Below are 17,872 nucleotides of genomic sequence, written 5' to 3'. Positions count from 1 at the left end.
ATTTTGAAAAAAAAAATATATCTTAAAAGAATGACATATAGTTAGTTTCAGTTTCAATATTTTCATTTTACTATTAGTGACACAAATCACTACTTCATAAAAAGACCTGAAAATAACACGAATAGAGCTTAATTGGGCTAATTTTCTTGTTTTTATAAAAGTGTATATAAATTCTATGATAAACTAATAAATTTTTTAAAAGATAAATATATGTAATCCTCTATACAAATGTTTTAGAAAGATAAAGCAACCTTTTATAAAAAGTTAAAATGCATTGATATTGTTATAAATTATTTACACCATCAGTAAAAATAACTTAAATTGTTTTTTTTTTAATTATTAAATCCTACAAAAGAGAGGATATCTTCTTATTCTGGGATGTTGTGAGTTGGGTAATTTCCTCAGTAAAATATTCCATAGCTGTTTTCTCAACGAATCCAAAACAAAAAAGAAAATTGAGAATTTATATTTGTTCAAAAATTAGCAAACGAAGTGAATTTACATGGGAATAGATAACAGAACCTTTTCTGGACAAACTATGAAAAATTAGTTACTATACCAATATGATACAATACCTCTGTCCAGCTAAACTTTCGAGTATCTAGTAACACAATGATATCATCATCTGTTACTTGGACTAGTAGCAATTTTAAACCGATCCACAAGCAGTTGGGCACGAAGCTTTCTTCGTGAAAAAGCTGGAGAGATTTTCATTCTTTACAGTTTTCGTCATGAAACTTTGTGAAAAGCTGATGCCTGTATTTGAAACAACAATAATGGAACTCAACCAGTTAGCATTCTCATATAGATAGTACAAAAAGCCAAATAAAAAGCAGATGACTCAAAATGATCCTAGAACAACGGCATCCAAATGTACAATCATTTTAACTATAGCTTGGTTCACATAAATAGGATCATTTCATTCCCGAACAATATTGTAGGATAAGGGCGTCATAACTTTAGTACAATCTTCATTCTCCTATTTTGTTAAATTGCTCATAGGTCTTGTAAGATTGTAGGGCGTGCCTGTGTAGTAGCAGTGAGGCCATTTTTGCACAATTCTTAAACAGCAGCCACAAAGTGATGGATTTGTGCAAGTTTTCTCAAAAGTAGATGTCTACAACAGCTTTCATGGCATGACCAATTGCTCAACGTGAAGAATTCCAATATATCAATTAATTAGCACATAGAAAGCAAGTTTGCATTTCATGCAGATATATTAGAAGGGCCAATTTTTTCATGGGATTTCACTAAATCCTCTGGTTATGCAAAATATTGCTGCCCATAATAGAAGAACACCGAACACTATAGTAATTTTGGCATTAAAGAGAAAACAGATGGACAGTGTCGTCTTCTTATAGAAATACATACCTATTGTACTCCAGTTTCTGGATAACAATCCCATTAAGCAAGAGCTCCGAACTATAAACAAGAGTTCCTAGAATAGTGATACTTGTTGGCATTAGTCACAAGAAAGCAATTACCAGAAGGACAAAAAAGAAAGAAATGAAATCATACCTTTTTCCAGATATGGAATGCATGCTTTGTAATCTTCTTCACAGGAAAGAATTAATAGATCATCACTAGTGATTTTACTATTACATTCGTCCACCACCTGATAAGATCAAAAAGGAAATGAAAGATCCTTAACAGAAATCAATTTGTCATATTTCAATAATACATTGAAAACAGCAATTTACAAACTTGGTTGATTTTTTTGCAATGCACATCAGTCAGACATCAAGAGTAGAAACTAAAACAGCATCAAAAAAGTCAAATCAATGCCATGGTTGTGTGTACCTCACCACGCACTGCCTTGACCAAGGTTAGAAGGGTATCTCTATTAGGTTTTGCATTTGGAGTAATAATGACTCTTTGACCCTGTTAATTCAGACGAAAAAAATGAACTTTATGATAGGCTGAATATTCCTCTTTAAGTAACTAAAAGTGTACGCTCTCAAGCAACTTAAGCTTTTGGATTAGGTGGTTACTCAATTATACACGCATACCTCTAGAAGGGGATGCTTTCTAGCATGAGCAAGTGAAACAGGCATACTAAAACCGAGTTCCTTTTCCTTTTTGGCATCTCTTAAGATATAACTTTTCTCATCAACAAAACAGCTTGCTCTTCCACAGCTCTCAAGCCACAAATGTGTTACAATTGGTTTTCCACAGGCAATGGCTTCTAGCATATTCTTTGTTCTAACAAAGCTGTCAGTGACGAAGTGTGTGGCATCAGAACAATTTGATGTGGAAATAAATCCGAGTCTTGCCAAAATCTGCATTCAAGGGAAATTAGGAAAACCGTAAATCATTGTCCAACACTTGTTCAATTTAAAGTTGAAGATATCTCAGATAATGGAGAACAGTACCTTTTTCTGCTGCTTGATTAATTTGCTATCCAAGCCCTGGCTGAACAAGACACAAATGTCGCCTGCACCTTTTCGTCGTCGTGAACCTCTAGGCAGAAAATCAGGTAATTGCTCTGCATAACCTAATCTAATAAGCTCTTGAGAAAGGGGTGATCTGGAGAGACTTCTCATGTGTTGCTTGCCTTTCTTATGATCATTAAGACAGTATGATGGATCTGAGATTCCATTTAAAAGTACGTCAGATTTCATCTCTTTTGTCAAAACATTAGTACTTGCGGTCTGAATTGACAAGAGTCCTGACTGGGTCTTTTGTAAAGACTGATTCTGACTTTTAAATTCCACAGGTTGGCATTTTCTCTCTGCCTTATGATTCAAAACTGGAAACTTAAAGTCATTTCCCTGATCAGCAGGCATCAGTAGAGGATAGAGATTGCTTGATCCATTTGAAATCCGTCGCACCCCTTTATGTGTCCTTTTCCCCTTAGAGACCCAATTTTCCAATTTCACTTGACTCAATGTGGCTGCTACACTAAGGCAAATTTCTCCTCGATTATTCATGCTAACTTTTCTAGATTTCCTTGATGTGTTAGTACTTGATTTGGAAACTTTCCCTCTTACAGTAGCCACTTTGAACAAATTGTCATTTAACTCTTCAAGCTCATGTTGCTTCCTTCTTTTCTTTGGAAAATTAGACTCTCTGATGGAATTGGTTGCTGGGTTCTCCAACCTCCTCAAGTTTAAAGATGCTTGATGCCTAGTTCTATGAACAACAGAAGACAACTCTACTTCAGTTGAGCTACATAAAGTAGGTTCTGGTGAACTATCACCAATGTTAAACTCTCTTGAGATAGCGATCTCAGGATATTTCCTTTCTTTAACTAGGCTGGTTTTTGGAATAGGAGGGGCCAAAAGCAGATCACTTTTCAAAGGAGGAGCGTGTAGTAGAGTTTCCATAGCTTCAGCAGCCAGTTGAGTATCAAGGCCAACATCGTATGTGTCTAATCCATCTGATCGATTTCCGTCATAATCAACTTGTTGCTCAAATGTACCCATATCAAATTGCTCATCCGACTTCCTCAGGAAGTTGGACTCAACATTCATGTGAGCTTCCGGGAGAAACTTTGGTTCCGCCTTATTTAAATCTGTCCTACTTTCCATTGGTTCCTTACTGGATTGAATACAAGATACTTTTTGTTTCTTCAGTCCGTAATTCTTTCTGTGATAGGTCAATATCTTTCGGTGTCTTGAAAAAGAACCATTTGCACTATCACTTTGCCTCTCAGGCCAGTCAAAAACTCCAGAGTTTTTTACTGCATTTTGAACGTTCATTCTGCTTGCCAATTTTTGCGATCCCACACGGCTGAAAAATGGAGGTGATACAATCTTATTCACTCCTCTATCTTTGACTTCATTGAGTGCATCCTCATTGTAAACTGATAGGTAGTGGTCAACAAAGTCCAGAGCATTAGCTTCTGACAGCTCTCCAGATACTTGAGATTCAGTTTTGTTTAACTTGGGTAGTTCTATTTTACAAGAATGAAGTGGAAAATCTTTATCTCCATTCACACCATAAACAGTTGAGCCTTCCGTTTCCAAATTTCCCTTGTAGATTTCTTCATTGGTTAATTCACCAGCCTGACACCAATCCTCTTCAACTCTTGGTTTTGCATTAACACTGCTCTTATCTATTTGTAGAGATAGTCTGCCATTAATCTCAGAACACTGTTTCTGTTGATCAGTTTTCTCAAAATCTGAGGTGCTTCTGGCTGAATCCAAAAACTTAAATAGATTCTTTGACCTCCGTAGACATCCTAATAAAAACATAGACAAGATTCAAGGTGCAATTAAAATAGGAGATACACAATTGAAAATAATTAATGAAATGTGCATTGAAAGATGCTATGAAGATCAAGGAAGCCATAAAGATTCGGATTAAGAGGGTTTTTCCAAATAGACGTAGAAATACTCAAGTCAAGATTATGTTGATAGCTATTGATCAACTTAAACACCTACACTTCAGATACTTTTACTCAAGTCAAGCTGAAAATTGAACTATGCCGTACATGACGGACAAGTCATTAGTTTATTAGCTTCTGTCATAAAGGCTTCCTAGTTTCTATACACTTTTTGCTTTTGATCTAAAAACACAACTGGTTATCTTCCATAATTGTGAGAATAAGACGGTATTCAGTCATAGGTGAGGAATGATAAATCAGAGAGTGTGCTATTCAACAATAAAATATGAGTCCATTCACAATTTACACAGCCCAACAACAACTTTTCCAATGGCACTGATGCACATAAACCTGTACAACAAGTCATCCTCCTTCAAAATGTTGCAGCTTCTAGAGTATTTATCTAGTGCATTCAGGAGTACTTTGAGCTAGAAAGTTTTTAGACACAGAGTAGGATTACAAATGGACAAATGAGCATAAAATCATACATCATCAGTTTGATGATTATAAGAATGATATTGAGTGAAAGGTCATGCTTGTAAAACAAATGCTTACCCACATAGGTTTGTTTAGGAACCGGTGAGAGTTTCCACTCACCCAGCTGCTGTTTATACCTTGTATCATCAGAGGATCTCAACTTTGAGACACTTGCGACTTCAGTACCATGCATTCTTTCATCATCACTGTCAAGGACAACCTCTTCCTCACATTCATTTGCAATATGACTGACCTCATTTTCAACACAATCAGGGACATCCAAGATCATTGTAGGAAAATCAAGGTTGTCCACTCCATTTGAAGGACTCTCAATGTTAAAAGTATCATAAAAGGGAAGTGTGTATGCATTCTTAGCTTCCATTCTACTCTGATTCTGTCCGTTTTTAACTTGCTCTCTGATAACAATTATACAAAAACAACAACTACCCATCAACACCAAGCACGTTGGAGTAGGCTATATACTCACTAATCATTGCATTCATTTTGCTCTCTCATCACAAAATCATGTACGGTATTCTCTGATAAAATGACCTAAATCTAGCAGATTGTATGTTAAAATGTATAGAACTCATATAACCTACTGCAACAATCAAAAAAATGAGAGGTCGTTGCTTCTTAATTAGCGTACACTAGCTGAATCTACTTGTTTTTTTATAGGGAGTGTGTGGGCTGTGAGAACAAGCAAAGATACAGAGATTTGAGGAATATATCCATAATTCCTCACCTTAAACCTTATTCATAGATTTCGTAATTTGCAGTTAAATTAATAATCTAGAGAGAATTAATACCTTAATAGCTCATAGCCAACCCATTTGAAATCCCTAGCCTATCATTCAGGGAGCAATGCCTTTGACCAACCTCAACCAAAATCTAATTTTGTTAACTTTTCCTGCAAAATCAACAGCAGAATTAGTAAATACACATACTATCAAGTTGAAATTTCAACTATTTTACTAGGAGACTCCATTTTCAACAGATCATCAGCAGCAACAACACCAGGATAATCAGAAGAAAAATCCATCACAAGCAATGAATAATCTTGAATCCCCATTTTATTGAATAATCATGGTATGCCCCCGAAAAAAAATAGAAGTTCATTCAAGCAGCAATGTGTTTGATCAACCTCAACCTCAATCTAACTTCATTATCTCATCCTGCAAATCAACAAAAATAGCAAACACACAAACAAAAATCTACATTCAAGGAACAATGTGTTTCAATCAACCTCAACCAAAATCTAATTTTGCTAATTCCTGCAAAATCAACAACAAAAATAACACATATACAAAGAAAAATGTTCAAGGAGCAATGTGTTTTGATCAACCTCAACCAAAATCTAATTTTGTAATTTTCCTGTAAATTCAACCACAGAAATAGCAAAATACACAAACATGTTGAAACTTCAACTGTTTTACTAGGAGACATTCATCTTCATCACGAATTCACGATCGTCATCAACAACAACATCAGGATAATCAGAAGCAAATGTGTCACAATCAATTAACAATCTCGAATCTGCATATTACTGTATAATCATTGTATGCCCAAACAATACAATGTTCATTCAAGGAGTAATATGTTTGATCAACCTCAACCAAAACCTAATTTTGTTAATTCTTCCTGCAAAATCAACAACAAAAATAGCAAACACACAAACAAAAATGTACATTCAAGGAGCAATATGTTTCGATCAACCTCAACCAAAATCTAATTTTATTAACCTCTCCTACAAAATCCACACAAACATATACACATTTGATCATCTTAAAACTCTTAACTATTTCACCAGGAGACATTTATCTTCATCATGAGTTTAGAGGCAGAGCTAGAAGCCTAACGTACAGGTTCAGCGTAACCTAATAGTTTCAGTTCAAAACCTGTAATCGTATTACAAAATTAAACTTAAAACTTACTCACTTACTAATACCCGAATATCAGTTATCACTATCCTAGAATTTTAGAACTCATAAATTCCAAATCCTAATTATCCGTCCCTGTTCACGATCATCATCATCATCAACAACAACAACAAGACCATGCCTAATGAAAAACACAATCCATTGAAGAAATTAAAGGCAGTAATTGACAGTTTCGGCGATACATATACAGTTATATAGAAGCGAGAATTAATCACCTGAATAATATGCGATTACAGAAAACCAGTTGAAATCATTGATATGGATTCCACTTGAGGATTATGGAATCGCCGATACAGTGTAAACTGTAGAACTGTGAGTTTTTGTTAATGGCGAATTTGGGTTTTTTTTCGAGGAGAAATGGAGAAGACAAAAAGTTAAGCGGCAACTTTTTGGAGGGAAATATTTATTTATTTTTTACTACATATGTACTTAATAAATTTGATTAAAAATTAAGGCACGAAAAAAATAATATCGAGTGTTTTAATTAATTCTAAAATTTAAACTTTGATGGTGAATTGTGATATCGAAAGAGGTTAAATTCGATTTTAAAAGTTTCAACTGTCTTTCTCTTTTTGTCCTATAATTGAAAAAAAAGAGTATCGGAGAAAGGCAATTTTTTTTCTCTATTGGTTTGACGAGTGATAATTTAGTCTTGCTTATTGCCGCATTTTCTTCTTGAAAGGTTTATTAACTTCTTTTTTAATAGAGTTATTTCAAAAAACTTGTTATAACAAGCTATATATGTAAAAATTATTATAAAAAGTATCATAAATCACAACAACTTATACCTAAAATACGTAAAGAAATTCCGATCAAAAAAATTTTAATTGCGTTCCGCAAAAGTAAATGGAAAATGACAAAAAAATAATTTTGGGGCGTTCCGAGAATCGAACTCGGGACCTCTCGCACCCAAAGCGAGAATCATACCACTAGACCAAACGCCCACCTATGTTCTTCAATGGTAGACATTTTATATATAGCAATAATTATGTATTTAATTTGACACCAACTAGCAAGTTGTATAATATAAAAAATGGTAATGAAATTCCTCACATGAAATTTCATTTAACAAGTATGTTTTTTTTAGTCGAGGAGGGGTAAGGGTTGGGTACATCCCACCTATCCCAAATTCCATTTATGAGTTCACGCTCGATGTGCTTATTACTATTCCTTTTATTAGCACCTATAGAGGAAACATATTTTTACTTCATTTATATTTTTACTTGTTGCTGCATATGCTTCAGGATCAAGGCCTTACATTCGTGAACTCAAATCGCAATTGCACACTCTACATCGTGACAATGCCAATATTGAGTCATATGTACAAAAGGCAAAGGGAATAGCAGATAAGTTGCCTGCACTGCAACATCCATTTCCCAATGATGATTTGGTTGAATTTGTCCTTGTCGGATTAGGACCTTCCTATCGTTCTTTTACCAGGTCACTTGAATCGCGTCAAGAGGAGATAACCTTTGATGCATTGTATGGACTCTTGTTGAATGAAGAACGACAGCTAAAAAGAGATGAAGCCCCTACTATCATTGCCCCTAGTGCACAATATAGTCAGAGTTCTTTTGCTACTATATATGGACGTGGTAGAGGTCGAAAAGGTCGAGGTCATGGGCGCTCCTCAAATCAACGATTCCAGCCATCTCAAAATCATGGGTTTCATAACTCAACTCAAACCAATTCTACACCATCTCAAGTTTCATATATGTCTGGAATTATTTGTCATAACTGTGAAGGTAAAGGTCATATTGCACGTGTGTGTCCATCTTTTAGGAATAACAATGGCAATAGAGTTTCTGGACACCCTGTTTCTAATTTAGCAAGAACTCCTCCACAAAATTGGTTAATGGATAATGGCACCACACATCTTCTTACGGCTGATCTTGATAACTTGGGTATCCATTCTGAGTATCAAGGTCCTGAGGAAGTTACTACAGGTAATGGTTCCAAAATTCCTATTTCTCATATTGGTAAAAGCTCAGTTGTTGTTTCTGGAAACAAATTTAATCTCAATGACATCCTCCATGTTCTAACCGCTGCTCAAAATTTATTGTCTATTAGTTCTTTTGCTAAGTCTAACCAAGTTTCAATTGAATTTTTTTCTTACCATTTTTTATTTAAGGACTTGGGCGTCGAGGGACATACTGCACAAAGGCCCGAGTGAAGAAGGATTATATTCTCTTCTTGTGTTAAAGTCATTTGCACCTGCTTCATATGCTGCATCCTTGGGGGTTTGGCATGCTCGATTGGCTCATACATCCTTTCCTACTGTTCGTCAAGCATTGTCGTCTAGCGTTATTGTCCCTTCTTCTAAGTCTTATAGTTTACGTTCTACATATGTTGTTAGTAAAAGTCATAAAGTTTCTATTTGTGAGTCTAGTTTTCAAGCCTCCGGACCTTTAGATTTAATTTGTTCAGATGTTTGAGGTCCTGCTCCAGTTGTGTTTAATGAGGGATATCGATATTATGTGATTTTCTTTGATCACTTTTGCAAATATACATGAATTTATTTTCTTCGTTTTAAATCTGAAGTCCTTTCAATATTTAGGCAATTTTGTACAATTGTTGATAAGTATTTTGGTTGTCCCATTAAAAGTTTTCAAGCAGATTGGGGAGGAGAATATAAAGCATTAACAAATTACTTAAGAGTAAGACTGGGCGACGGAACGAGACGTACCGGTACCATTTTGGTTCGTTCTGGTTCATCCCGTTTTGATTGCATACGGGACGGGACAAGAAAGTCTGACACTTGGCAGGCGACAGCTTTATTAAAAGCTGCCCTGCGCCCTGAGCGCGTGACCACCTGCCCCTGCAGCTTTTAATAAAGCTGCAGCCCCCCTCTCCAACCCCCCATTCGACATTCCCATTTTCCTTTTTCTTTTCCCAACAGTCGTTTTAAAATGAAAAAAATAAAACAACTACTTTTTTTGTTTTATAAATCAGAATTGATTTCTAAAAACTATATATACATACATAAGTTTGAGAAAATATATACTTCCATTCATATTTCTAAGTTTTAGCGATTACGGATTATAAATTATAAAATTTCAGATTTTCAATATTCAATTCAAGTTCTAAATTCTTAATATCATTTGGTGATTTGGTCATTTGGTGTATTTCGGAGGAAACATCTTCTTCAAATTTCAAGTTTCGACATCAATATTTTAATTTTCATTATAATCGTTTGTTCTTACACAAATGTTTGGTAACTTCGTTCCACTCTCTAATCTTATATTTTTTGTATTTATTATTTGTAACTTGTAAGTTCTTCTTATTATATTATTGTTCTTGTTAAGTTTCGTATTTTTTAGTTTATAATTTTATATCATCGAGTCTTCTAAAAAAAGTGGAAGTAAAAAAGGTCTAGTAGAATTAGTAAAAAAATTAGTTAAAAAAACTAATAAAGGTGCTAGTTCTTCTAAATCTAAAATTCCTCTTGTTAGAATGAATACAGATGAATTTATGCATGTGAATAAAACTAGTTTTTTCCGTCCCGATCCTATAAATATTAATTCGGATACTCATATGATTCCCCATGAACTCTATGAAAGACATTATGGTATTAATTAAGAAAATGAAGAAGTGAAAATAGATGAACAATTAAATTTAGCTGAAGAAGTAGATTTAGATGATACACCGACTAGCCCCGACCTCAATACTATAGGTACTGAAGCTCCATCTCCGGTTGGAACTACTCGTCCTCCTATTATTCCAACTAGAGGTAAGACCAAGGTACAACGTTCTTTAAAATCACATGTGTGAAAATTTTGTTATTTGAATGAAGAAAAAACTTTTAGTATATGTAATAGTTGTAAACAACATTTTAAATATACAGCTGGTGGGACTGGAGGTTCAACGGGGGACTAAAAAAACATTTGATCAACAAGCATAGTCAAGAGTGGTTTGCATATGTGTCTTCTCTTGAAGTTGGTGAAAATTGTAGTGTTGAAGCATCGGCTAGAGGATCAAATATGGTTCAAAGTGAATTAAATACTTCGAACCTAACATCGAACCTATAACAAGGATCATGATCGTGAAAACTTTGCTAAAATGGTTGTTGTTGGTGGTTTACCTTTTAGTTTTGGAGAACATTCGGTTATTATTGCATATATTCGTGAAACATATAATCCTAGTTATAAAGGTTTATCAAGAAGCATGGTAAAAAGAGATATTTTTGAATCTCAAGAAAAATATTATCAATATTTACGTGCCTATTTTGAACTAATGGATTGTAGAGTTGCTATTACTATTGATATGGGTCGTAGTCCTAATGGTTTTGATTATTTAACTGTTACTGAAGCATTGGATAAATTATAATTGGAATTTACAAAAAAAAATTATTGCTTATAAAATTTGTCAAAAGAAAAAAATCAGAATTTATATTGCTACTACTGTGTTGAAAATTTTAAATTTTTTCGGTCTTTGTTATAAAGTCGTTAGTATTACCTTAGATAATGCTTCTGCTAATTTAAATGTTATTAATATGCTAGAACCTAGACTTTGTCCCATTAGTAAATATGTTTTTCATGTTAGATGTGTCGCGCATATATTAAATTTGGTTGTTAGTGACAGTGTGAAATTATTTGAAAATAATTGTGATAAAATTGATAATGCTTGTTTTTACATTTTTCATATGAATAGTAATAGTAGAATTAATCAATTTAATAATCATAATGCTTATCCTGAATTAAAACTTAATTGATAGTGATTGGGATAAGTAAATGAACTTAGAATATTTTTGAAATCATTTTATGATGCTACTAAAAAATTTTCTAGAATATATTATCCTACTATTTTTGAAATTTTAATACACATATGTGAGATTTCGTCTATCTTTTCTGAATATAAAACAAATACTTTATTTACCACTGCTATTGAAGTTATGATAAAATTTAAGAAATATTTTTTTCCTATCCCTCAAATTTATTTAACTGCAATTCTTTTCAACCCCGAATATAAAGAATATGGTGCAAAAGTTTTAGTTGAATGCATTTATCAGAATTTAGATATTCAACCTGAAGAAGAATCTGATTTGGTAACATTCAAAATAGTATAAAATTATTTGCTAAAGAAATGTATGATAAATATTCTTTCTTAGATAATGTTAAAAATCCTCAAACGTCTATGAATCAAGTAGGTGCTCATGGACGAGTGAAACATAAACTTGGTCTTGACTCTTCGAGTAAATATGAATTTGTTAAATATCTTGAACAGAGTTCGGATGATGTTACAAATGATGAAGGTATAACGCAACTATTGAACTGGTGGAGGAATCGTGGAACTCAATTTCCAAAACTTAGTAGGATGGTGAAGGATGTGCTTATAATTCAAGGATCATCTGTAGCTTCGGAGGCAACTTTCAGCGCGACAAGATTTTAAATTGGAGACCACAAATATTCGTTATCAGAAGACAACTTGGAGATATCAGTGTTATTTAGAGACTAGATAAGTGCTGATCGTAGAAATCAAGGACTTCTAAAGTTAGATAGTCAATTTGAACTTTTCATAGATTCAGCTATTGGATGTGGTAGAGATGATGACATAGAACTTCAAGATCGTCAACGAGCTTTACCAAGACCAAAAATTGATTACAATCAATCTATAGTTGAGTTAGAAAGAGGATTTACGGGACTATACAACTATTAGTATTATATTCGAGACTTAGTTGAAACAGAACCCTTCCTAGAAGATGGCTGCTCAAACTATATACTCTACTAATAGTTGTAAATTGAAATTGTAATTTGTTACAAATTTAAATAAATTAAATTGATATTTTTTAATTTTTGTTATTGTTTTATCCTTATTTTAATTTAATTTTTTCAAAATTACAAATTTTATTTATTTATAATTTACAAGACACAAGTTATAAATATAACTTATAAAATAAATATTAATGAATAATAAGTAATAACTTATAAAGTATAACCTTCAAAAGATTTAAATTTAGAAAACTTTATTAGACTTTACTTGCAAACTTAATAACAAAAAAAAGTTTTAAAATATCTTTAAAATAAACTCAAGTAAAAAATTATAGTATAAATTTAAAAACTATTAATTTAAACTTAGAAAAATAAAAAAAGATACTTATATTTTCATAATCACAAAAAATGTCATCCCGTTTATCCCGTCCCGTTCCATTTCGGTTCGTTCCGATTCCATCCCGGTATATAGGTGAACGAGATGGAATCAATTATTTGTCCCGGTAATTCCGGTCCGGTTCATCCCGGTACCGGTCAATGCGTCCCGTTCCGGTCCGATATCGATTCGTTCCGGTTCAATAAATCGATTTCGGTCCGTTGACCAGTCTTACTTGAGAGATAATGGAATTGTACAACGTTCCTTTTGTCCCTATACCCTGAACAAAATGATTGTATCGAAAGAAAACATAGGCATATTGTTGAAACTGGTCGAGCATTGCTTCATCATGCCAATGTCCCCATAAATTTTGGACAAATGCCTTTGATATGACTGTGCATATAATAAATCGTTTATCAACCCCACGCTTAAAAAATAAAACCCCATTTCACGAGTATCTTTTTGGAGTCTAGAATCTAATTAAAATTAATATCTTATCTTTTTTAATGTAATGATAAAATTTACGTACATTCCTACTTTCTCAAATTTCATTATGAGTTCACACTTGACGTGCTTCTTACTTTTCCTTCTATTTGCACCTTTAGAGGGTGTTTACTTTTTACGTCATTATATATTCAAACATATATGAAGAAATATATATATATATATATATCGAGAAAGATTATACGTAATCCCCTCTATCCCGAATTACTTGTCCACTTTTGAATTGACACACCTATTAAGAATACGATTTGATATATTGCATTTATCATTTTACACCTATCAATTTTGAAATTGATGAATTTAAAACTTAAGATTTAATTTTTAAGAAGTTCTACATTTTTCAAAGTAATTAATTGAGGATATAATATGCTAAAAAAAACTTTCATTTCTTGATTTGTCAAAATGAAAAAGTAATTAGGGACAACTAAAAAAAACGTAATTAGAGACATTGGGAGTAAAATTACATGAAGTTACCTAAGTATAATATTATATATTGAAATGCATAGCCTAATATTCTATGTTGCCCGTTGGATGGTATTTTTTAAAATTTTCAAAATTTTGTTTATAAATTAAGTTTGACTAACACTTTTATGTCTTGTGAATGATCCCCAATATATTTTTGTTTTTGTCCCTTTTTATAGCGTTAGTGGAACTAAGAATCAATATATATTCTTTAATATTATGAAAATAATAATTAAAAAAAAACATTTTTTCCAATTTTCAAATACTCTTATCATTTTTACTTTGAATTTTTTTTATTTATTTCAATTTTTTTTTAAAAAAAAATGGTCAAACATTTGTTAAATAATTTCACCAAAAAACTCTAATAGGATAAAGTTGTAAGATTTTGCACTTCAAAGATAATTTGGTCCCCAGTTCCTTCTAGGTGACCTCTTTATCTTGGATTAGAAGTGAAGTTAAATAACCTCACCACTTATGAGGTAAAGATAAAATATGTGTGCATTTCATTTTTTCGAAACTCATTTTAAACTTCATTAGACATGTTGTAAAAGGGTGGTTGAAGAAAATACAAAAGGCAAAAGAAAAGAAAAAAAAATAATGAAAAAGGAATTGAAGCACTACTAGAAATTTGACTTACTGCAACGCTTATTTAGCAACGGTTATACCATCGTAGCAATAGCTCACCTATTACAACGGTTATAACCGTGGCCAAATATCCTTGAATCTAATAGAACAATTCTTAAAATAAACTGTTGTATGATCCCTATAACCGTTCCTATAGAGAATTTATAGCAACAAGTTTTAAAACCGTCACTATAGATAACTCTATGGCAACAATTTTTTAGAAAAATAATTCTGATTTTTTAGCCCTAAATAATTTTTCCTCCTAAAAAAATATATTTCCCTCCAATATAATTTGGCAAAGATACATTAGTCCCTCCTAAAAAAATAATTCTGATATATTAACTTTTCAAAAAATGTAAAAGAAAAAGAATGAAATTGTTTTCAGAAACCCTTATTTTTCAAAAACAATGTGAGAGAGCCTTTTTCTGGGTGAAGCTGTGAAAGGAATTTCTGAAGATTTTGGTGAGAAAAATGAAATTTGTTGGTGAAGCTGTTGGTGAAGCTCGTTGGTGAAGTTTGTTGGTGAAGATCGTTGGTGAAGCTGTTAGTGAAGCTCGTTGGTGAAAAGCCGTTGGTGAAGTTGTTAGTGAAGCTCGTAGGTGAATCTGTTGCTGAAGCTCATTGCTAAAGCTCGTTGGTGAAGCTAGGTGGTGAAGCTATTGCTGAAGCTCGTCGAGGAAAACAACCAGCTCGTTCTTTTTGGTGATGTTTTTTAGGTTCGACTACGAATTCATCTTAAATGTTAATAATGTTTAAGTTTTCTATGCTAGTTCATGATTTCTAAGTCCCCATTGAATTAATTTTGAAAAATCTTAAAGAATAATATATGAGACTAAATCTATGTTATTTGCTCCAATATAGTTAGTGTATAAACTTCCCCTGTTTGATTCTGTGATATATAAGAGAGTCGAAATTTAATGCTCCAAGTTTGTGGATTTGTAAGTATTTCTCTCTGCATTTTTTTTGTTCCAGCTGAATTCTTCCTTAATATTCCCCATTTGATGTGAATCTGGACAAAAATTACTCCCAAATTACTTCCTACTGGTATTTGTTTCACTTTTTGTTGACTGATATAGCTTAAGCTAGTTCGTTTTTGAAAAACTCTCTTGTCCTTTGACTGACTACAAAGCTTGATGTAAATATTTTAGTTGTGTGACCCTGTGTTCTCTCCTCTGTTTTTTGGTATTCATATTGCTGATCTCAACTTGTTTCGGATCAAGGCTTAGTTATCTTCAATTTTGTTTTTGATTATTAACAGATGTTTAAACTTGAGTATCACTGTCGTTTTACTTTGAAATACATTCGGATTCTGATATTGTCTATGTCTTTTGCTTGTTTGATTGAATGTTATCTTCCCTTATGAGTCACTGCCAGCATAAACTGTGACACATAATGCAATTCCGACAATATCATTAAGCCTTTCATCTGCAAATATTTCCGTTAGTCAAACTATGGCATGCTACAAGCACAAAATAAGAAATGATAAATGTTGTATGCATTAACATTTACCTGGTTTTACATAATCAGAGAGACCGAAGTCAATGGCTTTTAAGAGTTCTCATCCTTAGAAACGAAAAGAAAATTCTGAATAGAACAGAAGAACATCTGTCAATATAATGAGCTTGGAAACCAAGCATACAAAACATAGAGTGACGTAGGAAAGAAATGACACTACATTTGTTCACATATATGGTGGGATTAGAAGAAACCCTGGAAATTTCATATTAGATACCGTAAGAAAACATGCAGATCATAACTAATTTCTTCAGTGGTCTGTCCGAGACACAAACCTCCGTAAGCATTTTCATTTGGTTGAGCTGATTTAACTCTCTCAATACTTTACATGGGCTTATGCAAAATTGTAATTGGGTTGTCAGAATTCATCATGTGATATTATGTTACCAAATAACTCATAAATGATCTTTTAATCACCAAATTAGTTGGGCAGGATCCTAGGTATCCATAATGAAATTACACCTATAAAATGGAAATCCACGAATACTCACTCCGTCTACTGTGAACTTGTTGCACATGATTTATATATCAGTTATTAAGTTTTTTTTTAAAAATCATATCAGTTATTAAGTTGAGAGTCATATAACTACTATGATGACGATGCCTTGAGTGTTTTCTTTTGATACTTGAGGTTATTAATCATGCAGCATGCTATTGTTCTTGCATTCATGCTCTTAATATCCATCAACAAAATTTGTGCAAACTAGTAAACTTGACTCTATTCCTTAGGTTCATTCAGAAGTTCTAAACATAAGTAGAGTGTTCATTGCAAATGAATATTTGAGTGTTATATGTAGATTAAAAATAACTCCATTACCTCAGGCTTTAGGTCACGATGAACAACCCGTTGAAGATGACAATACGAGACCACGCTTAGAAGTTGTACCATGACAGCTTTGGCATCGTCTTCCGAGTATTTCCCACCCCTTCAAAAGAAACTGGAGTAAGGAAATTCACATAGGAGAATACCAAGCATGCTAAGCTGAAAATATTTTAAGTACCCACCTTGCAAGTATCCGGTCTAGCAATTCTCCTCCTTTACATAACTTGAAGAAGATCTCACAAAGATAAGTACAAACAAATGCAGAAAACATAAAAGACAAAAATGATAAACTAAATAGATTTCTCTTATGATAATACGACAAGCCATGCAAACATTTGGAAGGACGTAGACCAAATAAGACAAATTCTTTTATGTCAGAATGCTGAAGAATGACAAGTTACCCTGAAACACAACTAAAAGCAGCATTAAGGTTGACAATTTCAACTTACTCCATGACTATATAAACATTTTCCTCGTCCTCATAGGCATCATAGAATTGAACCAGATTCCTATGTCCTGTTAAAGCGCGCAATATTTTGACTTCTCTCCTTACATCCTCAATTGCAATTGTTGTAGTCATCTGCAAAAGATTCCTCAGTCTCATTAAACAAAGAAATAATTCAATCAGGTGATACTGCTCTTGGCATGAAAATATAGTCCTTGTCTTTGTGCTTCATAAAATATTGTATCGGTTGTTTGAAGTGTGACTATAACAGTGTTTGAGCTTTGGTTGAGTCAAAAAGAAAATAAGAAAAATGGGGTTGATTCAAACCAAGAATTCGAAATGGGGTTCTTATATTTGGTGATATTTGTATGATGATGATAAACAGAAGATAAAAATCCAATCTTGGGTTTCAAATAAATACATTTTCTTGATTTTAGTAACAATAGAGTCATTGTGCCACTGTTTTTTTGTATGTGTGATTTAAAAAAAGGAATTTCTTGATGGAGTTTCTAAGCTAAGCTACTTATCTTGGACTTATATCTCTTATATTTTTCCCTCTCTTTGGCTTGGTTTCCTAATAATATTGTGTGATTATGTTATTTATAGGCTTGGCTGATACAGACCCAAAGGTAACACTTCAGGATTATTGAAGTAGTTCGTTTGGAACCCGA

At 33.0% G+C, this 17,872-nt stretch overlaps 1 protein-coding gene and 1 non-coding gene across 3 annotated transcripts; both read right to left on the bottom strand.

Moving 5' to 3' along the window:
* Positions 1-445: 445 nt before the first annotated feature.
* Positions 446-7,140, bottom strand: LOC101267999 (uncharacterized). Of its 2 annotated transcripts, XM_010323538.4 has the most exons (9): positions 6,960-7,140; positions 5,614-5,714; positions 4,883-5,220; positions 2,373-4,183; positions 2,010-2,279; positions 1,801-1,881; positions 1,519-1,615; positions 1,372-1,438; positions 446-756 (listed from the first exon to the last, which is right to left on the bottom strand). In XM_010323538.4, exons 3-9 carry the CDS (start codon positions 5,184-5,186, stop codon positions 711-713), a joined length of 2,676 nt encoding a protein of 891 aa, XP_010321840.1. In that variant the 5' UTR covers positions 5,187-5,220; positions 5,614-5,714; positions 6,960-7,140; the 3' UTR covers positions 446-710. The 2 variants fall into 2 exon arrangements, 1 of the variants encoding a protein (XP_010321840.1); XR_011221628.1 differs by lacking the exon at positions 446-756 and having other exon boundaries at positions 1,806-1,881.
* A 476-nt stretch (positions 7,141-7,616) lies between these two features.
* On the bottom strand, positions 7,617-7,688 carry TRNAP-UGG (transfer RNA proline (anticodon UGG)). The gene has a single exon. It is a non-coding gene; the product is annotated as a tRNA-Pro (tRNA).
* Positions 7,689-17,872: the final 10,184 nt, after the last annotated feature.

The sequence above is a fragment of the Solanum lycopersicum genome, chromosome 6 (genome assembly GCF_036512215.1).
Source record: "Solanum lycopersicum chromosome 6, SLM_r2.1".
NCBI classification, from domain to species: domain Eukaryota; kingdom Viridiplantae; phylum Streptophyta; class Magnoliopsida; order Solanales; family Solanaceae; genus Solanum; species Solanum lycopersicum.
Note: the sequence above shows the minus strand (reverse complement) of the source record. Positions and strands in the feature narration are given on the sequence as shown.